Source organism: Impatiens glandulifera, chromosome 3 (genome assembly GCF_907164915.1).
Source record: "Impatiens glandulifera chromosome 3, dImpGla2.1, whole genome shotgun sequence".
Taxonomy (NCBI): Eukaryota; Viridiplantae; Streptophyta; class Magnoliopsida; order Ericales; family Balsaminaceae; genus Impatiens; species Impatiens glandulifera.
In genome coordinates, this window is record NC_061864.1 from 11,687,677 (window position 1) to 11,712,100 (window position 24,424).

The 24,424-nt window shown below is 31.5% G+C and overlaps 5 protein-coding genes across 6 annotated transcripts; 4 read left to right on the forward strand and 1 right to left on the reverse strand.

Moving 5' to 3' along the window:
• The first annotated feature begins 4,455 nt into the window (after positions 1-4,455).
• Positions 4,456-5,147, forward strand: LOC124932450 (glycine-rich protein 23-like). Its single transcript, XM_047473078.1, has 2 exons — positions 4,456-4,764; positions 4,852-5,147. The coding sequence occupies exons 1-2, from the start codon at positions 4,595-4,597 to the stop codon at positions 4,952-4,954; spliced, it is 273 nt and encodes a 90-aa protein (XP_047329034.1). The 5' UTR covers positions 4,456-4,594; the 3' UTR covers positions 4,955-5,147.
• Positions 5,148-7,806: 2,659 nt separating this feature from the next.
• On the forward strand, positions 7,807-12,715 carry LOC124928600 (sodium/hydrogen exchanger 2-like). The gene is made up of 14 exons (XM_047468840.1): positions 7,807-8,141; positions 8,229-8,347; positions 8,490-8,587; positions 8,919-8,978; positions 9,828-9,874; positions 9,943-10,137; positions 10,594-10,640; positions 11,056-11,122; positions 11,195-11,295; positions 11,369-11,470; positions 11,667-11,802; positions 11,888-11,950; positions 12,058-12,141; positions 12,241-12,715. Exons 1-14 carry the CDS (start codon positions 7,968-7,970, stop codon positions 12,586-12,588), a joined length of 1,641 nt encoding a protein of 546 aa, XP_047324796.1. The 5' UTR covers positions 7,807-7,967; the 3' UTR covers positions 12,589-12,715.
• Positions 12,716-13,446: 731 nt separating this feature from the next.
• Positions 13,447-16,251, forward strand: LOC124929722 (auxin response factor 4-like). Its single transcript, XM_047470117.1, has 14 exons — positions 13,447-13,471; positions 13,579-13,650; positions 13,726-13,844; positions 13,919-14,017; positions 14,107-14,175; positions 14,255-14,434; positions 14,511-14,595; positions 14,683-14,773; positions 14,862-15,020; positions 15,104-15,241; positions 15,325-15,400; positions 15,497-15,787; positions 15,853-16,049; positions 16,167-16,251. The coding sequence occupies exons 1-14, from the start codon at positions 13,447-13,449 to the stop codon at positions 16,249-16,251; spliced, it is 1,686 nt and encodes a 561-aa protein (XP_047326073.1).
• Positions 16,252-18,597: 2,346 nt separating this feature from the next.
• On the forward strand, positions 18,598-19,442 carry LOC124928602. The gene is made up of 2 exons (XM_047468843.1): positions 18,598-18,988; positions 19,072-19,442. Exons 1-2 carry the CDS (start codon positions 18,698-18,700, stop codon positions 19,351-19,353), a joined length of 573 nt encoding a protein of 190 aa, XP_047324799.1. The 5' UTR covers positions 18,598-18,697; the 3' UTR covers positions 19,354-19,442.
• A 3-nt stretch (positions 19,443-19,445) lies between these two features.
• LOC124928601 (secoisolariciresinol dehydrogenase) lies at positions 19,446-21,569 on the reverse strand. Of its 2 annotated transcripts, XM_047468842.1 has the most exons (3): positions 21,507-21,569; positions 21,237-21,314; positions 19,446-20,250 (listed from the first exon to the last, which is right to left on the reverse strand). In XM_047468842.1, the coding sequence occupies exons 2-3, from the start codon at positions 21,287-21,289 to the stop codon at positions 19,446-19,448; spliced, it is 858 nt and encodes a 285-aa protein (XP_047324798.1). In that variant the 5' UTR covers positions 21,290-21,314; positions 21,507-21,569. The 2 variants fall into 2 exon arrangements, with proteins under 2 accessions (XP_047324798.1, XP_047324797.1); XM_047468841.1 differs by lacking the exon at positions 21,507-21,569 and having other exon boundaries at positions 21,237-21,346.
• Between the last annotated feature and the right edge of the window lie 2,855 nt (positions 21,570-24,424).

Sequence of the window (24,424 nt, forward strand, 5' to 3'; positions counted from 1 at the left end):
TGTTCATCACAAAATTAATACATTTTAAATAATTAATTTATTTTTGTTATTTATCATTTTTATTATATTAAATTTTTTGATTGAAGAAACAATTATTTTTCTATTCAGATAAAATCTGTATAGCAGATTCATCAGTAAAAATAATTTGAATGTTCTCACATGAATTAATTAAAGTGTGAATAAATTGATTGTGAATTGCACTTGATAGCAAAAAACAAAATAAAAAACTTGTCTGAATTGCTTTATTTGAATTTAGACCGTTTGTAACATATAATAAAAGAGATATTACAGATAAAAACAAGAAAAGAAATATAATAGAAATTAAGGTGGATGCATATAAAAGAAGATATCACTTCATGACCAAAATTTTAAATCTACTACACCCCACGCAATAATGAAGGGATCTATTGACCATTGCCTCACTATACTAAGCCTTGACTATGAATAATTTCAAAAATATAATATCATAATTCATATTGTTATATAAGTACAAATAAAGTTGTTAGATAATTAATTTTTAATGAATAAAAGATTGTGAATTACGAGTTTTATTGTTAAACAAATTAAATGATATTTTATTTTTTAACTTAAAAAGATAAAATGACATCTCATAGTAACGAGTAATGACCTTAACTTTAATTTATATAAATGTTTTAAACAAGAAATCGAACAATAGACTAGATCACATTAGAAAAAGAACTTAATGAAATATAAATTAAAAAGATTTTATAATTTAAATTCATAACCAAGTATAAATAGATAACTTTTGAATAAACCCATATATGTAACAAAATGGAATTAATAAGAAATCAGTTTATAAACACGAATAAATCACCATTGTATAATAAAGTGTTTCAATAATTTTAGTGAATAGTCTACCACATATAAATAAAATCAAACATACCTGATCAATTATAAAAAAGTTAGATAATTTAGAACAAATAAAAAAGATAAATTTAGTGATGAAACATATCAAAATTCAAAACATATCCAAGGTTAACGATTAAAATAAACAAAATATTATCAAACATACAAGTTTTTAACAAATAAGTTAGAACGAATAAACCAAATCAAACTGAAAAATACTAAAAGAGTAACATAATTTGACCATAAATCTCTTTTTTGGGCAATGATTTGGTACTTCATTCTAAATTTTGAGTTTGTTATATTAATTAACCACGTTTTGAATACGAAAAGTCATGTCCAAATTTAACTTCATATTCATATTGAAAATTGAACTAGTGGGTTGAGTTGAAATAGATTTCTCTTTAAAAACAAAATAAGAACATTTAGCTTTAAAATTATAAAGCTGTGTTTTATTTAATTTTATAAAACTAATAAGTGCTGCAATTGTGACGCTATGCTTGTGTTTGAATTTACAGATCGAGAACAGAATTATATTCCATGACTGTACACTTGTCTAAATAAAACTGATGCATGAACAAAAATGGCCATTCTATATTGTCTCTATATTGCATGCAATTAACGGAAGATGAGGAAACATGTTATTCTCTTTGCCTTTGGTCCACCCTAGACTTGGACCGGTTTGTTTGACCATATCAGTTCTAGGTTTTGGGGTTTTTTGTTTTGTCTCATCATCTATCTTCTTCCTTCACTCATGCATACCCATCATATATAGTCACTATATTATATAAACATTCAAATTGGTTAAATTATTATTATTATATATTACTCTTTACTATGTTAAAAGTTAAAAAAAAAAACAAATGGGGACCAAAACTTTATTACAGGCCTAGAAAATGTGTCACAAAACCATCACCGAGAGAGGCCTAGCTATGTATGGATTTTAATTATATTATTGATTTAAATAGTAGTTTATTTGAATTTATAACTGGTTAAAATATTATATATATATTGTTTTTTTGTGTTAATTTTTTTTTTTTTGAGAAAACACACTTAACCAGGCGCAGAACTTGCTGCCTGACTAGTTCAATCCCAGGACCTCATGGAGTATCCACATTTTGTTGCCGTTAGGCTAGAAGAGGGAATGTGTTTAAAATTTAAAAGTTTATAAATGTAGTAAAAGATGTTTTAATTGAAAGATTAATGGTTGAATGTTTTAAAAAAAGGAATAAGATCAAACCAGTTTCTTTGTTTTTGATGGGTTCTGATGTCGTTGTCTCTCTTTTTGATTTTGTTTGGATTGATCATTGATTGGTGTGCCAATTTGCGAGAACAGAAGAAGAGTCTAGATTGATTGTTTGTATGATGAAAATGTGGGTGCAAATTGTTTGATAGGCGGCCTGGTCTGGACTGCCCCCCTCTGTTTTAATCTTTTGACGTCATGACTGCTCAAATTCCTTTCCTTCTTACTTTCATTATATATATACTCTTCATGGACCACCACAAACACACCTTCATACTCATCCCTAGCTTGTACCATATTTCATCACTTTTCTCCCTGTCTCTATAGATTATTCACCATTTTGTCTTTCCTTTTCAGCAATGCTATAGTTACTTCCATCAATTGTCTCTTAGATCTTGTTTTATGTTGTTTTATTCTTTGTCAAAAAAACTTAAATGATGAAAAAAAATGGAAAGTTAAATGACAAAATTGATTCCTTTCATTAAATATTAAGAGTCCACTATTTAAAACATCTTAAATCAAAATGGAAGTCATCTGATTTATGTAATGTCACGACAGCTTCATATTTAAATAAATTAAGTTGTTTAATTAATAAAATGTCATTTTATATTTAATAAAAGTTTAAGTTATTTTGATAGTTAAAATATAATGATGCGATATATATAATTTATAAATATAGTGATAAAAATTCAAAAAATAAATAAAAAATCATTCGTGTCGGTAACCATATCTCGAATATGAAGGTATTTATTTATTTTTTTTTGACCATATCTCGAGTATGTAGGTATTCATTTATTTTTTTGCAGCAAATTAGATGATGTTCCTGTGTAGAGTAGCTCTCATTTATTACTCATTGTTATTAAATTCAAATGAGTTAATAATTGAAGTTACCATCAAGAATTCACATCATTAATGAATTAGTTTAATTAGAATCTTAATATTTGCAAATTTATATTATGTAATATCTAAATTTGATTTTTTTTGACATTATTATATTTTATTTGTAAATTAATGTCCTATATGTAACTATTTATTTGATTTAATGAAATTAATTTCTTATAAAAAAAATAGGTCTTAGATCTTGTTTAGGCAAAGTTTTTTTTTAATATTATAAAAAAAATCACAATAATTTAAACAATCCTCTATTTACAGTCACTCAATTCATTAATTAAATATTTTTTTTATATATATATATTTATATTAACTATTAATACTCTCTATAAGGAAAAAAAAATATATACTTTTGACCTATCTAGTTTATAAAAAACAATATACAAAATTAGATCGAAAGAAATGAAAAGACAGTTTGTTAAACAATCTTACTCACAATGAGTTTTATTATATGGAATTGGATCCTATCTAGTTGTATTATATATATTTCAGTTTTCATGCACTTCAAGTGGGCTTCTTCTAGTGGACCACAATATTAAAGCCCAACACAGTTTTGTATATCACAGCCCAACTAGATGGAATCCACGAACTCGTGATTGTTCACTCTACAGATAATTTACTTCTCCATCTTCAATTTCTCGCTCAAGCTTTATGCAAACCCTAATTCCAGCAATTGCGATTATCCTTGTAATGTTTGAATTGTAGGCTTAAAAGAAAGATGCAAGTTTCTAAATTAGTGATTAATCTATCAAATTCGTAAACTTTTCTTCTTCTTCCTGAACTTTTGAAACGAGAGAATTTAGATGCCGGTGAGGACATTTTGTGCATGAGCCGCAACAATAATCTTTGCGCATCCCATGGTTATAACCTTGGGGTTGTTGTTGCAATGACGAATGTGCCAAAATGCTAATCTGAGGCCTCTTCATTTCTGATAATTGAAGCTTGTTATTTATTGACTGTATTTGGGAGAATTTGTTTTAAGCTGTATATATATATTATATGCTAATCAAACTTGTATGATAGAAAATTAGGATTGGGTCCAATAAACAAAATCTTAGAGCATAATTGATGATATAAGTTAATGAGATCCTAAATCACAGAAACCCTAAGTTAACTTGATTGTGGTTTATCATTGGAAAGGCAAGAAACTATTAAAGTTTCTAAATTTGTTTATTATTCACCATTTGCCAGTTCATAAGTTTGTCCCGTCTAGATTGTTTATAATTCAGTAATCAATGAATTTGTATATTTAAAGCTTGTCTACTAGTCAATGACCTAGATTAGATCATTATGAATATGATGACAGTTAGTTAGGGGGAGGGGAATAGTAAGTAATATGCACATGTTTTCTCATTTGAATGGTAGGTTTTAATTAATAACTTGTAGACAGATGTACCATGAATCTCGTGCCCCGTACGTTGGGATTCAAATATTATAGATATGTAGGTGAAACTTCTTGGTATAGTTTATATGAGTAAATCAAGCATATAAGGGGATTTTCCTAACACATTATTGTAGACTTTATCTATCTTCTCTCAAGATTGCAAAGCTTAAACCGTGGTTGTTCCAGAGATCTATTTAGCTAGCCATTAATTTATGGGTCCCGGAGGACCAGGAGGTTGGGGTGGTGGTGGTGGTGGCGGCCCTGGTGGTTGGGGCGGTGGTGGAGGAGGCGGCCCTGGTGGTTGGGGTGGTGGTGGCCCTGGAGGCCCCGGAGGTTTGTTTGGTGGATTTGTTAATGGCATATGTAACTTAGTCGGATCATGGTAGGTAACAAACATTTTAGATCACTTATTTAATGTGATTTTGATTCATTTCAGTTGAATAATAATAACAATCTTTTGTAATTGTAGCTTGTCTTGCATATGCTGTTGCTGGCTGCTGCAAGATTGCTTTGGCGGTGGCCCGGGGCCAGGTTTTGGCCCTCCTGGTGGTGGTGGTGGCCGTCCATTCTAATCCGGCTGCAATGGATGGAGAAAGAGATCTTATTCTTATCATCATTATCATTTGTTGTTGAATAATTTCTTGTTGTGTTTGTTTACATGACTATGTACACTATGTAGTCATGCTCTCTTATCCCTATTGAAAAACACCCTCAGTTTGTTGTTATGTGTTTTTATTGTCCTTTGTTGGCTATCTTTGTGATTTACCTCTGTCAATTAATAATAATAATAATAATAATAATAATAATAATAATATTGTTTACAACCTTAATGTTTGGTAGTACACTTTCTATAACTTTGTATTTCATGAGTTAATAATGTTTACAATAAGTTACAATTTTTGATTTTACATTATTTTTTTTTTTTGTTAAATTGAACTCCAGTCACAGTTCCTTCTTGTGCAAAACTGGCTCCATTAATGATTTTGCACTTGAAACCTAATTCTGAAGAATGAACTCGGCCAGGCTAAACTCCAAAAATTTATTGAGTAAAGAAGGTTTATCTAGATCATAATTGAATTTAAGATGGATTAAAAATGGTGTCAATTGTTTGAACAAAAAAAAATACCTTTACGCTACAATCACATTATAGGGTCGGTCCTATTTCTTAGCATTTAATAATTCAATCAGCATGTTTCCATTGTTATAATCATGAACTTTGGGCTTTAATAGTGAGCTAAAACAAGCTTCAATGAAATCAAAATTGAAGGCTAACCATTCTCTTTTTTAGTTGAAAAAATCCTTAACCCCAAAAGACAATTGAAGTCGGTTTTGTTTCTGTTTATACTATTCAGATATTTTAGTTGGTTATGTATTTTGTCAACAATATTTTGTTTAGTTGAATTAAATTTATTTATCTTGTATTTTTATAATCTGAATAATATTTTCAACAGTTGAGATATAGTTTGATGATATACCTTCCGATTATTTTGGTAATCATACCTTGAATCCTTGTCCCTACCATTTTAATAGCAAAATAGGCTTAGTAATCAATTTTTGTTGATCTTTCACATGAATACCCTATTACATGTATCATCCCATTATATAAAAATGGGTTATATAAAAATGGGTTATTGTTTGACCTAACTTTTTAAGGGAGCTGATTTATTGATTCTTTCCCTACTCTTCTTTATTTACTTTATTACTAATCGGTTTGAAATCAAATGAGTTCCTTATTAGAATCACTGACAATTTGATCCCTGCATTGTTTGATATTCTTTAGTAAAATTTTTATTTTTATAAATTCCTTCTCTAGTTTGACATATAAATTCATTTTATTATTTTCATTTTATAAATATTATTTTATATTATTTATTAATTATTAAGAAAAAAACTTATTTAGATTACTTATTTAAATGTATAAACTATTAAAAATTTATATAAACTCGTATTTACTATTAAAAAATATTGTTTGTATTTAAGCTCTTATTTAATTAGAGTTATTCATTTATAATATATTTATATATCTTTAGTAAAATCTTATTTTTCAAGATTTCAAAATCTTTGAATGGCCGGTTATAAATCAATTAAAAAATTAATTAAATATATGATTAAAAATGTGTAATCATATACTTATAAATGATTTAAAAATTAAATATTATTTTATTTAATATTATACAATATTTTAATAAATTATTAACAACTTATTATTCTTATTCCAATAACAACTAATCACAATTCAAATAATATTTTTGTAATACACTAATTATTAAATTTAAATTTATTTTATTATATTCTCTTATTAGTTAATTATTTTTTATTAATTAACTTTTCAAATATTTTATTATTAATTAGTTTTTGAGTTATATAAATAACTTAAAATTATAAAAATTATTATTAAATATACACACACAATTTATATAATTTAAAAATATATTTATTAATTTATAATTTACAAAATTTAATAATTAGTAGAAAAATATTATATTACCATATGTGAATTTATATAATTTAAAAAATATTTATTATTTATGCATTTTTTTTTTAATTTCAAATATATATTTATACTTATATATCTCAGTTTTGTAAACTAATTTTTAAATTTCTAAATATATAATATAATTTTAAATATATTTAATATTTTAGTTTATTGAATAAAATAATATTTGAAATATAAATTTATTTAAATTTAAATAATTTAAGAATATTTTTTATATTAAAAAATAAAAATTATATATTATAAACTCATTCTATTAAAAGTTATGACTTGGTACGAAAAAGAGAAAAAAAAAGATGAATTAAAATAATATATATATATATATATAAATAAATAAAGTTAACATCATAATAATATTTTTTTTTAGATGACATAAGATTTATTCTTATTTTTTTATATAATTTATTATTTAAATTAGACGAGAATTAACCTTATAAAATAAATAAATAAATAACCCGTTTTAATAGTACATAAGATTTATTCTTATTTTTTTATATAATTTATTATTTAAATTAGATGAAAATTAATACTTGTAAAAATAAATAAATTAATCAAAGGCTGACCTAATATAGTTTCTTACTTACTTTTTCTTATTTTATACCTATTTCTTCTCTATAGAATTCTACGTAGCAAAGCCTTTTTTATCTGTATTTTTTTTTTATATATATTTATAATTTATAGTTAGACCAAAAGTGAATTTCAAATGACTCCTTATAGCATAGAAAAGAAAAGAAAGGGATGCAAACCAAACCGTCGATGAGGAATAAGGAATTGGCAGCAACCTTTTCAACGTGTCTTTCCGTTATGTTCACTCTTTTGACTCTTTATATTTTATTTCTCTCTCTCCTAAAACCTCTTTGCATTTATTTGGCCGCATCGGTAAGCTACCTTATATATCTGTCATTCTCTGCCCGCCCTTTTTTGTTCTATATTTCCAAACTGTATTGCCTTCCTTAATCGCCAAGCAAAATATTCATCTTCAACTCCCAAAACCCACCAGAAAAGAAACCCTATTTCTTCATCTGCAGCCTGGGTGGAGTTCTTCTTCATCGGATGATGATTCCGGATACATAGAGGCTAAAATTATCAACATGGGCCTAGGCGAAGTAGTTGTCATCAAATTGGGCGGCATAATGTCTGCCTCCACCGAAGTTACTGTCAATTCGATGACCTTGTTTGTTGCCCTCCTTTGCGCTTGCATTGTCATCGGTCATCTTCTCGAAGAAAATCGTTGGTTGAACGAATCAATCACTGCCATTGTCATTGTAAGTCTCTTTCTTTCTTTTCTGTTCTCCAACGCAACCGAGACTCTCGATTTCATTGTTGTTTCTTGTGATGATGATGAATGACAGGGTTTATGCACTGGTGTCGTTATTTTACTAACTAGTCAGGGAACCACCTCAAGGATTCTACAGTTTGATGAAGAAATTTTCTTCATTTATCTTCTTCCTCCTATTATATTCAATGCCGGGTACTTATTCATTCTTTCTTTTCTATCTTCTTGATTTTCAGCTAGCTAGTCCTTACTTTTGTACTTGATGATGAAGACATCACCATTGTGATATTCATGTTCATGTCATGTAATGCTAATGCTCCTGTTCTTATTCCCATAGGTTTCAGGTGAAAAAGAAGCACTTCTTTCGAAATTTCATGACTATCATGTTGTTTGGTGCTGTTGGAACTTTGATATCCTTTGGAATCATTTCAATAGGTACAATGAACAACTGTTCTTTTCTTTGCAATTCATATTTGTTGCAGTGCAATTTTTTAGTCTAGTTTAAGCGAATGTTGCATATGTTTGTTGTTTCTGAATCAATTATTTTATGTTCGTGATCCATCTGATTTTCCTCGCAACATGCTTCATTGTAAATGTCCCAATTGTTTCATTGTCCCAAACTCTAGGTCTAGATTAAACTAATTGCTAAATTAGACAACAATGTTACACCTACATCAAATAGACAAGATTTATCACATTTGAGCTTCAATGTCTATTCAAAATTGTTTTTATCTGTCTTGGTCTTGACATGGGTCTCCTGATTCAGGTGCATCATGCTTATTTGATAAGCTGGACGTTGGTTTTCTTGGAACACAGGACTTTCTCGGTATGTCTTTTCGTACCTTCCATTACATATATCATAGTCAGTGCTGGCCCCGAAGTTTGGGGTGCCCTATGCGAAATTTTTTTTCTTATTTTTTATTGAATTTGTTATATTTTATCTTATAATGAAAAGATGTAATAGTTTTATATAGATTTTAACAAAAATAATCTAGTCTAACTGGTTCAATGGTGTATACTGTTTATTATGGTCTCAGGTTCAAGCCTTGGTAGAGTAGGTTTTTAAAAACTTTTTTTCTGTAGGGTGTCGGGGAAGGGGTGACCCTAGACGGCTGCCTAGCTGACCTCACCCCAGCTGTGCTTGTCCATTCCTTTCCAGCACCATTCTTGATTTTCATGTACAAAATCAGCAGAATAACTCAAGCATACAATCAAATAACAAGAATTAAGGTGAGAAGGAGATGAGAACGTAGGATAAAATTAGATGTGACTGGGATTGAAAAAGGTTTGAGAATACAGAGATTGTTTCCACAAAATACATCATACCCATACACATTTCACTACCTATTCCTGATCTTTATGAAACACAATATTAATTTTTCCATATCCTAGCAGCCTTTGACCATAACTATTGTCCTAATAGACCTATTTCCCATGTTAACTTAGCGGTGTTCATATATTTTCTTGAGAAGGATTTATTGGATGATAATAAGAGAGCTCAAATGTTCTAACTTTGTGGCCTATGCAAGGACCCTTGTGTATTTAAATTCTTTTTCTACTGCTAACTACATATGTTACTTCTTTTCTAAAAGGGTCAACATTTTACTTTATCTGATATCCTTGCAAGCTTCTCAAATTGTTGAAACTTACTTATTTTTAAATTTCAATGTTGCAGCAATTGGGGCAATCTTGTCAGCAACAGATTCTGTTTGCACTTTGCAGGTATAGAAGTCATACATCTCTAAACAGATTGGGATATTTTCTGATTGACGTTTCTGTTAATTATATAGGTGCTTAATCAAGATGAAACACCTTTTCTATATAGTCTAGTCTTTGGGGAAGGAGTTGTCAATGATGCTACATCAATAGTCCTCTTCAATGCAATTAAAAAGCTTGACATTTCCCACGTTGACTCATTCGTTGCCTTTCAATTTTTTGGCAACTTTGCTGTTTTGTTTACCACAAGCACTTTTCTGGGTATTGCAGTAAGTAGTCTTTCAACAACTTTTGTCTCCAAAACAATTTATTTTGGTTCCGTTTGCTAGATTTAGTAATTATTCACTTCTTATTTTTCTTTCAAATTAGGGTAGTTATCAAGTGTCTTTTTTGAGTATAAAATATAATTAATATTATGGAAGACAAAAAAAAAATAGAGTTAGATGATTAAGAATATACTCTCATATCTGCTGTCAATTAAAATTAAACTCAATATTCATGTAGAAAGATTAGTTTGGAAGATACTCTCATATGTGTTGTCAAGTTATTACCGCTTTATGTAGCATTGTCAGTTAGGACTCTTTGTTTACTTTCTCTACTCCAGTTGAGGTATCCTTTGACTTTATTTGGAATGGATTGTTAACAATCCATGCACTTGCACCTTTTAGTTCCTATTCACTTTGGTAGACACGTCCTATGACACCTGTTTTATTTCTTCTTTGCAGATTGGTTTGATTAGTGCTTACATCATTAAAAAGCTGTACTTTGGCCGGTATGTGATCATTTAGATTGTAAATTCATGTTATTCTTGGCATCATTGGAAAGTTGGGCCTTGTATGATGAAGGGTTATTTGAATATAATCTAAATAACCCCTTATCCTATCATCTATCACTTCATCATGTACTTTATTTTTTGTAACATTTAAATTACAACGGATATTTTAATCCATTAACCCAAATGATCCACTTTTTCATCAAACAAGGTTTTTTCCAAAATAAAATCGGTTTATTTAAAAAGACTGCATCAATCAAACTCCTGGTGTTCTAACAAATTTCGTATGAATATATTATGACCTTACAATCATGTCCAACTCTTCTCAAGTTTAATGCATATGCTTGTATAGTTGGGTGTATAGATATACTTTACAACTTACAAGTTTAACGTTCTTCTTATGCTTCAATTTCAGGCATTCAACTGATCGTGAAGTTGCTCTCATGATTCTTATGGCCTATCTTTCATATGTTATGGCTGAGGTAAGTTGCAGCCTTTGAAGTTTGTACTTATACCAAAGTTTTTTATTTAACAACTTCCCTTTGTTTTTTCAGCTCTTTGATTTGAGTGGGATTCTAACTGTGTTCTTTTGCGGCATTGTCATGTCCCACTACACCTGGCATAATGTGACTGAGAGTTCAAGGGTAACTACCAGGTATATGACCAGTATTTCTTTATGCTGGACTATTTATTTTTACCTTATCTGTTTTACATTGCTGTTTCCACAGGCATGCATTTGCAACCTTGTCATTTATTTCTGAAATTTTCATCTTCCTCTATGTTGGCATGGATGCTTTGGATATGGAGAAGTGGAATATTGTTAGTAGAAGGTAGGTACTACAAGCCGCAAATGAAAGTTTACTTTTGAAACAATGTGCTTGATCATATTTTCGTTTGCATGGCTTTCCAAGATTATCTCATACCCATTATACTTTATTTTTTTCTTTGGTTTTTGTTTCTCTTCAGTTTATTTTATTTTAAATTTCTTTCAGTTTCTAATGATGAAAATTTAATTTTGACTATAAGGCCGTGGCAATCCATTGGAGTGAGTTCGGTGCTACTTGGCCTTGTTCTATTAGGGAGGGCAGCTTTTGTGTTTCCACTCTCCTTCTTGTGTAACCTAGGCATGAAGTCCCATGATAAAATGGAATTTAAGCAACAGGTGATTAGTCTTGTCCTTTCTTTTTCTTTTTTCCGAATAATTTGTTTTAATCCTCAACGCATAAAAATATAAAACGACTAAGCAGGTTACTATTTGGTGGGCTGGTCTCATGCGAGGAGCTGTCTCAATGGCACTTGCTTACAATCAGGTAACAACAACTAAAAAAACTGTTCTTATGTTTGATTGGCTTTTTAGATAAAAAAACAAAACAAAAAACTGTTCTTATCTTTTTGTCCTTTATATCTTTTGCTGCAGTTTACAAGTTCTGGCCATACAAGAATACCAGTTCATGCGATCATGATTACCAGCACCATCACAGTTGTTCTTTTCAGTACAATGGTAAGAAGTTATATGTATTCTGATTATTTTTAGTCCTCCTGGATTAGAGTTTCTAAGGGCGATTAGTAGATAATTATAATTTTTTTTTAAAATTTTCAGGTTCTTGGGTTGATGACAAAACCTCTTGTAAGGTTCTTGCAGCCTCCATCATTGTCAAGAACATTAAGCAACCATTCATCACAAAATAATCTTAAGAGCATCTCAGTTCCACTCCTGAGCGATTGGAATAGTCCGGAAGCAGATGATGATACACCAACCCATCACCACAATATAACTCGGCCCACAAGCATACGAATGCTCTTAAGCGCCCCAACAAGTACTGTACACTATTATTGGAGAAAGTTTGACAATGCCTGCATGCGTCCAGTTTTTGGAGGAAGGGGATTCGTCCCTCAAATCCCTGCCACGCCCTTGGATAGGAGCACCGCTCATATCCTTATTTCATAATCCACCCTTTATTTATTGATAACAGAGATGCTGTTGTTTAATCTCTTATAAGCTAGCCTACTCTGTTATATGTAAACATTATGGAGGATTAGTTATAAAATGGATAATATATTACAAATTACAATGATTTGAGATTTTTTTTGTATACACTTAGTGAACTACTTTTATTTGTTATTTTTTATTTTCGATGTTCAATCCTAGTTGAAAGCGCCCAAATTTAGTAAATTATTTGAGCTTTATTCTTTAGAGGCTATGTTTGGATCACAACAAGCAAACACGTGGACCAAAATCTATTCCTTCTGCGATATCATAAAATCATTTTTTTTTTTATCGTTTAGTACCTTTTATCATTACAACAAAAGTATTTTCCAAACATATCCGAAATAAAGATAATGATCAACAAATGAAAGTGAAATTCATTAACACATTCTTAATTAATCTCTCATGTAAAAAGAAGAAAACTTTTATAATTTGTATAATCTGAATCTATTCTATTAGATTATATTAGATTTAGATTAGAAGAGACTTTTTACCGAAAGTGAAAGCGCTGGATAAGCATAAAAGATTTAAAGTTATATCAATATCTATCAAAAATATATAAACGTAAATGTAGTGTAATTCAGTAGTAGATATTTATCAAAATAATAAACATAAATGCTGTGTAATTCATTAGTAGATAGAATTGTTCATATTTGTAAAAGTAAAAAGTTTTCTAAAAGAGAAAGTGTTCCCAAAGCAGTACAAATTAGAACAGAGGACATGAGAAGGTGTCTACTATAAATAAAAAACTGCAGAGTGTGACATAGAGATAGATAAAAGCCTCAGCTTTCCTTCCTTCATTCCTTCTTCCTTGGGAAGATGCAGATTCAGCCACCACCAAAAAGTGAGCTTTTTCCATTCACCTTTGTTTGTTTTGCTTACATTCACTTGATAGCTCTGTTAGAACACACCATTATAATTATTTATTTTACTCATTCTCTTAATTTCCAGAGAAAAGAATGAATCTTTTCGAGGATCCAGGAGAAGGGTCATGGAGAAAAGGAAACTTCAATGATGAAAAAGGTGACACCATTAGAATTTTGTAGTTTTGGTGATTGTATGAATGCAGAAACTTAATTAAATCCTAATTAATTACAGATGATTTGAATGGGCACTTAACATATGCTCCATTGTGGCTGGCCTGTGCTGGTTCCCAAGCTTCCATTCCATGTGAAAATGACCAAGTTTTCTACTTCCCTCAAGGTCATCTACAACAGGTAATTTCTTTCTTTTACAACCTTAGATTCATGAAGAGATCTCATCATGGGTATCATTTTATTTGCAAAAATAGATTGAAGAAGCTTGTAAAGAGATTGATGATCATATGGTGATGCCGATCTATAATATTCCAAGCAAAATTCCTTGCAGAGTAGTCAATGTTCTGTTAAAGGTATTACTTACTTTATTAGTTAGTTATAATAGTAGGTAAGTAAGAACAATTTTATTTAAGTTTAATTAGTACAAATATGATTAAAACAGGCTGAAGTGAATGATGAGGTTGTTGCACACATTAATTTGTTTCCTCTTAAAGCTTATGATGAAATAAAGGTTAGTATAATTTCTTTTGAAAAAATGATTGATCTGAAGAATATAAATTCTCATCATGTTCTAATTCATTTGTTGCTAGCTGCAGCAGCAACAAGGAGCTGGTGGTTCAAGTTTTGAAGATGAAGACTTGAATAATAATAATAAGAAGAAGAATGCTGATTTCAGCTATTCTTTCTGCAAGAAGCTCACCCCATCTGATAGTAGCACTCATGGTGGATTCTCGATTCCAAAGCGACATGTTCAATGTTTCCCGCCTTTGGTTTGTATCTAGAAATTATAAAAATAAAACTTGCTAATTCAAATCTTGAAACTTACTTCTCCTCTGGTTCATGCAGGACATGAAACAAGATCCCCCATCAATGGAACTGGTGGTGAAGGATTTGCATGGAGTGGAATGGAATTTTAATCATATTTATCGTGGTATATAAACATTAATTTTTACAAAAAAATAATAAATAATCTATCTTCTTTACCTTTATAAAATGACAATGAATATATATATTGCAGGGACACCAAAGAGGCACTTACTTACTGGCGGTTGGAGTTCTTTTGCCAGCACTAAGAAGCTTGTTGCTGGTGACACTTGCATATTCATCAGGTAAAATTTCCGATATCCATTTCATTTCTTTGATAAGTAAATGAACTACAATTCATGTGATTAATTTTTTGTTTTTGTTTCTATGAAGAGGGGCAAATGGGGAATTACATGTTGGAATTCGCCCAACACTAAGAAATCCGTATACAGATCGTTCAGTAACCATGCAGAACATTAAACATGGCCTTTTATCAAATCTAACCTCTGCCTTTTCTTCCTCGTCAATATTTACTGTCTATTACCGTCCCTGGTAAGAAAAAAACATCAACAACTACACAATTATGATTATTCTGTTGTTAATGTTATTGTTGTATGTCTTGTCTTATTAAACAGGTATAGTCCTGGCGAGTTTATGATACCATGTGACCGTTTTATGAATTCAACCGCTCTTAACTATTCAATCGGAACAAGATTCAAAATGCAAATTGAAAACCGACAATGTCTTGTTGGAGCAGTAGGAAGAAGCTCAAAGTATATATATTTTGTCCATTTTCTTGTCAAATTTGAATGTTAAATTTGTATTTATTTTGTTTGTTTCTCTTGTCATACATTAGAGTTACAGGTACTATAGTTGGCGCCAAAGTAATTGATCCTGTCCGTTGGCCTGATTCAGAATGGAATTGCCTAAAAGTAAACTAATCTCATTCAAAAAAGAATGAACTCTTCTAAAGTCTAAATGTGTGTAAGACTATTATACTAATATTTTCTGTAAATTAAACAATTTAGGTGCAATGGGATGACTCTTTACCTTTCGAGACACCTCCTCTTCCTCTACCCCAAAGGGTTTCTCCATGGTGGATTGAACCTGAGAATGATCAGAAGGTTAATCCATCTATCTGTTTCCCCCCCAAAACTAGAGGCTGCAAACTATTTGGAGTTGACATTAGTGTTAACAATTATCAAGACCAGTTTTTTCCAGCTCCAGTTCCACCACCAGCAGCAGCAGCAGCTTTCGAGATGTGTATTAATAATAATCAGAGCAATCCCCGGGTCAAGAGTAGAAGAACTTGCACAAAGGTTGTGATAAATTAAAAGATTTGGAGACTTAGATGAAGAATATTAAATTGTGTCTTTGTTTTTAGGTAAGGAAACATGGAACAACTATTGGGAGATCGGTTGATTTGTCGCGCTTTGAGAACTACATTCAACTCACTTGGGAGCTTGATCGTATGTTTAATTTGAAAGGAATATTGATACTTAACTTGGGATGGCGAGTGATGTACGATTATATGGATGGTGAAAGGATTGTAAGGAGGATTATTGGAAATTGTCCATGGCAGTTAAGTATAGAATTTTTATTAAGGAACAAGAGTTCATGATCAAGTTCAAATCTGTTGTCTTAATTAATTTTACTTTCAAATGAACTAACATCTCAACTTGTGTTTGTTCTTGGCAGAGAATTTACATCCAAAGTGCAGACAATTTTGATTATTCCTTTCAAGAGGGGAGAAGCATCTCCGTCTTGGGCAATTGGATGCTGATTATATTTTATAATTCAACAATAAATTCAACAAATTATTTGGTTGTTTCTCCTTCCAAATAAAAACAAACTTAAGTATTTTGTTTCCTTTTCTTTGATGGATTCAGAATTCTCAGTTAACTGCATAAACATTATTATTATTATCATGGACAAGAATTTGGGTTTAAGTTTTTGTGTTTGTTTCAGATTTTAGTTTTATACTTTTATAATGTTTTTTTAGCTAACTTGATAGAATGATGTTTATATTTGAGAAATTTGACAAAACAGGGTTATTTCTAAAAATAACAGGTGCAAACTAATTTTTGCAAAACTAACCTTTTGTCTCTGACAAAAGACCAATATACCCCTTTAATAAATTTTCTCTTCTCTCTCCGTTTCATTTCTTTTCTTTCTCTCTTCTTCCCCACAACCAACAAGTCGATCGACGAAGCAACTTCTCGATCAACGCAGACAGCAACTCCCATCATTTCAGGTGAGTTTTTCCGTTGTTTATCTCTAATATGCATGCTGAGTTGAAATGATTTTAAGGTTTAGGTTGTAGGGGGAAATTGTTTTGTGAATGGTTTGAAACTATCCGCGCAAATGCATTTTCGGAGGCGAAATTGATAAGAGTTTTGAACTTTGTAAATCTGAAGACCTTGATTTTAGTTAGCTGTGAGGGGTTCACAACTAATGGTCTTGCTGTCATTGTTTCTAATTGCAGGTATATGGTTCTATAAACTTGATTTGTTTCTTTTTTTTGTTATTTTATATAAATTGTGATGTAATTGTTGTTTCAGATTTCTGAGAGAGTTAAAGAACAGAGATGTGAAATGTGAATGGATTTAGCTTGGAAACAGAGATGTGAAATGTAATTGTTGTTTCAGATTTTTGAGAGAGTTAGAGAAAAAATGTATCTTTTTGTATAAATATATGAATGAATTTAGCTTGGAAATAGAGATGGTCTCATGGTTCCCTTTTATTATAATTATTGTTTCAGTTCGGAAAATATGGTTGTTTTAAATTTGATTGGTTCAATTGATTAAGTTATTTTTACATTAACCATTACATAAGTTAATTTGAAAACAACACCATTTCAAACCAAATTGTCCTAAGAAAAAGGCATTTGATGGTTTAGGGTTAGTTGCATAATTATATCTCAATCAATAATTGCTCAAAGCACCTCAATCCATTTGGTTGTACAATTGTGCTAGAAATAAAACTCTAATGACGAAAAAAATAATCATAATCATGTAAGTTATAACAACCCAAAATGAGTAAAATTGTGTTTCTTTAGTAACTAGTTGTAACAAAAACTTTAACCAAAACACATACAAAAAGTCTAAACACAACACAAACAGAAAAAAGATCTAACTTCTCAGAAAAATGGATTTTCATCTCAAAGTCCTAAGCAAAGGAGAACAACCGATTTTCTAGCACTTCATTTTGCTTCCTTTAGCACCACGAGACTTTGATGGGGTCACAATCAGGTATACAAATAAACCCACAAAAACATATCAACGAAATAAAAGACCCATACTTAACCAACAATCTCTGCAAGATTAACCAAGTGAAACAATGTTAAGAAAGTTAAATGTCCTCACAGGCGAAAATGCATTTTTCGCAGACGAAAAATGCATCTGTCGCAGGCGAAAATGCATTTGTCGCAGACGAATAATGCATTTTCATCTGCGACAGATGCATATTCCACCGTAAAACCATTCAGCCACTCCCTAAAACCATTCAGGCACCTCCTAAAACCCTAAACCTAAACTCTAAACGCTAAAACCCTAAACCTAAACTCTAAACGCTAAAACCCTAAATCAATCTTCCATTTCAGCATGCATGCAAAGAAATCGACGAAAAAATAAAAAAAAAAACTTACATGAAATGATAAAGACGTTCCGGCGTTGCCTCGGGAAGTTAATCGATCGGCTTCCGAGAGAAAGAGAAAATGAAAAGAGCAGAGGGAAGGAAAACAGGAAATAACCTCATATTTTTTATTTGAGGGTATAAATGTCTTTTGTCCCTGACAAAAGATTACTTTTGTAAAACTTACTTCCCATTCCATATGTTATTTTTTTTTTAAATAACCCTATTTCAAATTTCCCTTAAATTTCCACTCAAATGTCTTGAGATTTATAAAATTTATAACTTTTCTTAGATAAAGAATAAGAAGTTAAAATGATAGACGAGAATAACAATAAAAAAAATTAAAATTACTTAAAATGATTGAAAATGATTAATTTTCAATATTTATGATTGAAAATTATTTTCTTATCCCAAAAATAATTAAAATTTTAGGGATAGTTCTAAATAATTCTTGAAACGACATCGTAAGTCACATCTTATCTTCTCGGTCTGTCTGTCTGTGTTTGTCCGTCCATTTTATGTCATCAAAATCTTGACAAAAGTGTTTGGAATTCTCAAAGGGAGAAGAACCCTAATATTTCTTTGGATCTAATTCTATGGGGTTTTCTTCATCATTATTCATCTTACCTAATATAGCTGCTGCCCCTGTCCGTAATTCTCTTCTTTCATTTGCACCGCCGTCATTCGTCTTCTTTCCTGTTTCCATTCGCCCTTCTTCACTAGGGCACCTTGCCGCCGCCGCCGATCAAATCCAGAGACAGAGACAATATTCTCCTTCCGACCAAGAAAATGTTCCTCAAGACGGACATGAATATGAATATGAACACTCTCAAGTTGAATCTCTCAAGGTCCCGGATTACTGGTCTCAACCATCCAAAGCTATGGAGGTGTTAGTTAATTACTTTTTCTTTTCTTTTCTGTTCTTTTCTTTTTTCCTATTTCTTAGTGTAGAGATCAATTTTCTTGACAGGAGTCAGAATGGCTGAGGGTAAACCTGCAGAAATGGTTAGACGAAGAATACTGCCCGGAGGAAACCAACGTCCTGATCAGCAAAGTCGCCGCCGGCTCGTTTTACAACTCATTACTCAACAAACAATCCGACCTGGGAGAGATTCTATTAAAATTAGCCACTGATTTGGAATCGTCTGTCTCCTATCAAGAAAGCTTTCACGGTGCCTTTTCATCGGCAAACGCAGCCGTCAATCTAATCATCCATCGTATGAACATTCAACAGACTACAGAGTCTCAATAAATAAATAGACACATATTGTTTCAAACATGATTAACTAGATTGAAAAAAAGCAAACATGGGGAATTCAAATTTCAAATTATTACTGTCTACCATTAATTCAATTGATCAGGTGTTGGAAGATTCAGACTCTTAGTAGAAGTAAACCCACCATCCACCACTAGATTATGCCCACTGATATACTTGGCTTCATCCGACGCTAGAAACAGGGCGGCGTTCGCGATATCCGACGCTTCACAGTACGCACCTTCTAACTGGCCTATTTTGTGAATCATATCAGTAATCTTTTCAGAATCCAGACCTGGGTAATAACCAGTGATCTCCTCCATCACGAATCTTGTCGGGATCGCAAACGGCGATATGCAGTTAATCCTGATCCCATTACGACAAAGCTCGGCCGTCAACGATTTCACAATTCCCACAATTGAGAACTTTGAAATCGAGTAAGTATGCTGCGCTAGACCGCCCATGATACCCGTAATACTTGAAGTGCAGAGGATTGATCCTGATCGTTGAGGGATCATTACCCTCGAAGCGTGTTTGATCCCGGCAACTACGCCTCGGACGTTGATGGCCATTACACGGTCGTAATTTGCGAGGTCGAGATCGACTATCGACGGAGAAGTACGGCAGGCGATGCCGGCGTTGTTGAACATTATATCGAGCCGGCCGAAGTGGGAAACGGCATGATCGACGGCTGCAGATACGGCGGATTCGTCTTTGACGTCACAGCCGATGAAAGAGGCGTTCTTGCCAAGTTGGGTGGCTAAAGATTTACCTTGGTCGTGATCTATGTCGGCGATTACTAGCTTTGCGCCGTTTTCCACGAACTTTATGGCGGTTTCCCTGCCGATGCCGCTGGCGGCGCCGGTGATCAGTGCAACCTTGCCTTCTAATTTCCTGCTTTCAATTGTAAATTCAATATCGAAATCATCTTAATTTTTAAATAAATAAAAAATGATTATTTAACATGTTAAAATTTGTATTAATAAATTTTGTCAATAACAAGTTTTTGAATAATAGAGGAATCTCAGAAGACTTCGACCCTGCCCATAGGTGAGACTCCCATCTAAAAACTCTATATGAGAATCTTAGTTCCTATATTTCAAGCAAAATAACACTCCACTATTAATTCTAATGGATATGGAACTTCAAATTGGATGTTCGACTCGGGTCTATACGACATGTCCGATCAATGCTAATTATGATTACAATATTTTTATAAATTTTACAATTTGAGACTCCATATTATTAAAGTTATATAAGACAATGTTTTGAATGAAGTTAGTTGATGAGTTTTGACTACCAAATTTTAGAGAATAAATAATTGAAATCTTCAACCCGCCTTTTAAATTAGTAACATAAATATTTTATTTATAAATGTTACTTAATTTTTTTTTTTATAATTTTAACAAATGGTAAATTTTGAAAAAAAATTGTCTGAAATCTTGTTTCGTCTCAAATCATATTCTAAATTTGAAAATTGAAATTGTAAATATTATATTAGAATATAATAGGTAATGTTTTTTTATACATTAAAATATTTAACTAAAAGGTAACAAAAGAGGATGTGATGAGAGTAACTTTAAAAGCTTAGAGGAGGAAAAGTGGAGAGGAATTTATATATAATGAATTGAAATAATAATAATAATAAAAAAAGAAGAAGAAACCCTAAAGGGGAAACATGACAAAGTTATAATAGAGAAACGAGAAAGTGTAAGTTGAAAGGGGAACATAGGGCGGCACCAAATGCCAATTTGACAGCCTTTAATTACTTAAAAAAATCACCATTACCTAATCCTAATCTAATCTAATCAGATGCTTTTTCATTAATAATTAAACATAAATCATTCATAGATCATGAACATGAACAAGAACAAGAGAACCTGAAAACATGTGCAGCAGCAGCAGCACTGTAAGTGCACAAATTCCTCTTCATCTTCTGCCTTTCACCAATTAGAACTCTACAAATTGACGACGACAACATTCCTCTGTCAAAACTAAAACAAACAAACAAACAACAATTCATTCATTCATTAAGGAGATGAACCAAATGCGCGACCGAACGCAGATCGCCGATGATCAAGTAGAAGAAATTGCTGTTTCAAATGATTAATGATATTGAAACTCACCAATTCTATAAGTAAATTACAAACCTCGAAATGTTTTGTTGCTCTGAATAAAACGACCGATCAAATGCGCGTAGATAATAGCTCTGACCTGAGAGACGATTGAGAGAGAAGTAAAACCAGTCCACAATTAGTATGTATATATATAGCACTTTCCGCATACATGTTCACACTAATAAATTTATATATAATATATTTTCTAATTTTTAAAAAGTGTATATGAGTCAAATCAATGCATGCTTAAAGAGACTAATTATATCTTATAAAACATCCTAATCTTTTATATTATTAATAGTTTAAGAAAGGATCTTCTAGATTTTATAATTTATATTAATTTATGTATACTTTAAATACAAAAAGTACATTTTTTAATATTATCTTTATTGTTATTACTATTAAGTTAAAGTGTTATTAATGAGAAAAATAATTTAAAACAATATATATATATATATATGTGTGGTTTATGAGTTGATAAGATTATAAATTAATTTATTTTGAATATGATGACCACTCAGATAATTTGGACCACCCACCAAATTATATTATAATGTAAGAACAACTTACTATTCAACTAATGATATTATGAAAATTATTATTGTTTTCCTATAATCATGGTTACAATTTACAATAATTTTTTTTTGTGAGTAATTGTGAGCCACTTATTGAATTTAATTTAAAAAATTAAACTAAATATAAATTATTAACACTCCATTACTACATCAATTAAATAATTCTCATGTTGTGAATTTTAATAATAGTTCTCAATGAGTGTATTTGGTTAGGAGAATACGATGAAATTAAAAAACGTTGATTGTCTAAGCGAAAATAGAAACCCTAACACAAAACAGAATTAACCTCACGAGACTATGTTCTTTGATAGTTTAAAAAACCAAGAAGGGCAACGACATCTTATTACTAAATGCTTAAAAATTATTTGCTTTATCGTATCATTTAGTGTAGTAACGGAAGAATTTGAGGACAAAACCGTAAAAGAAAGAAGATATAAAATAGTGTGTACGATTATAAAAATAAAATTACAATTAAGACCTAGTTTAGAAAGAATTCAAACATTAACCACTATGCTATTCACAATTCCATCCCAAATTTAAATTTCAAATCTAATTCTTATATTTAAATCACCTAACAAACATTCAAATTTTGAATAAGTAATTGGCAATTTAAATTTCAAATATAATTCTTATATTTAAATCATCTAACAAACATTTGAATTGATCCCAATTCCAATGTCAATTCCATCGAACATGTACCTGGATTTAATGTCAATTCCATCGAACACATACCTGGATTCAATGTCAATTCCATCGTCACCTAACATATACCTGGATTCAATATTTTTTCCAGATTTGCAGGACAAATGAGTATAACAACAATCTCTGCATATGAAGACATAATAGTGATCGAACACTCGAAATTAGAATCAAGAAAACCTAAAACCTCCATTCATTAAGAATGAGAAATCCTCCAATATCTCGTACGTACGTATCAATTTCAACCATTATAGAACACTGAAAAGAAATTGACAATACTAAGAAGAGGAAAAAACATAAAATTTGATGGAAACTAACTAATCAAGGCACGAACAATCTGGGTTGAATCCATATTGCTCGTCGTAGACCCATGCAATTACACATCCTTCTTACCTGGTCAACATTGGACTCATTAGACAACACAACTTCATTTCCACGAGGATCACGCCTAAACCGGGTTCCCCACACAAACACAGGTGCCAATGTTTGATCATCCATCGAAAGAGACCTCCTCACATCATTGTTCGATTCCAAATAATTCTCCATCGCCACAAACGTTTTCCGATCATTATACACGTTCCAAACCTCCTCATTATTAATGGGGTCGTTAATCGGTTCTTCTCCTAGTTCTAGTCTAGGAATGATCTCCAATCTGTCAATTTCAAAGTCATACATCACAGCCTTAGTCTTATCCTTGTAATTATACAAAATCAAGTTCCCATCTTGTTGGAATGTGCCGCCCGTTAAAGCTTCCAACGTATCACTGTTGCAATAAGCATGTACATTATCCCATGTTTGTGCACCAGATCGAAGAATGTAGATGTCGACGTAGAGATAGCTCGCACGGGCGATGACGCAAATGGTGCGGTGATCCAATACTGCGATGGAATCGAAACGCATAATGCATTGGCGTCCTATATCCGGGAGATTGATTTGTTGGCGTGAGAAGGGGCAGAGGAAGAATATTTTTCCACCTACGGGATTGAAGAGAAGTAACCAGCCTTGGAATGAACCGAGAATATTGGTTCCTATCAATTGGGGGATATTGATCTTGTATTTGTTTTTGGTGGTAAAGTTGTGAACAATGCATTTTTCCGTGTCGTCTGATTCTTGATACAGAAGCCAGGGTATCTGGTCGAACGATGACTCTTTTAGTTTAGCCCTGGCATTGGTGGAGGCCAGTTGCCAACTGCGGCAGGTTGCTCGAAAGGCAAGAAGCTCGACCGGGTCTTTTATTTTATTCGAAATAATGGATAAGAGATCGGGAAGGAGATCCGACCATGATCTCCTGTAAGTTTCAGACATCGTCGTCGGTCGTCGATCTTCTTGTAATTGGGAAGAACAGAGACAGAGAATGAAGATGATGATGAAGAAGAGCAAGAACAATTCAAGAACAGAGCATCTCTTCATTTACACGGTTATACGGATTAGCTTGTTCACACCTGTCTGTCATTTCGTTACTCAAAACAACTTTATTTACTTTTTTTAAGAATCGTACACAAAAAGATGTTTTATTTTCAAACCTGAAATTTGAAAATGAGTACTACTCAAAATAAAATTTGAACTAATTAATTGGGGCGTTCTTAATAAGATATAATGGTTTATAATACATTTATTTATCATAATATAAATATGATTTATACAATACGGTTAGGCTGTTTTTTTCTAGTAAATTAA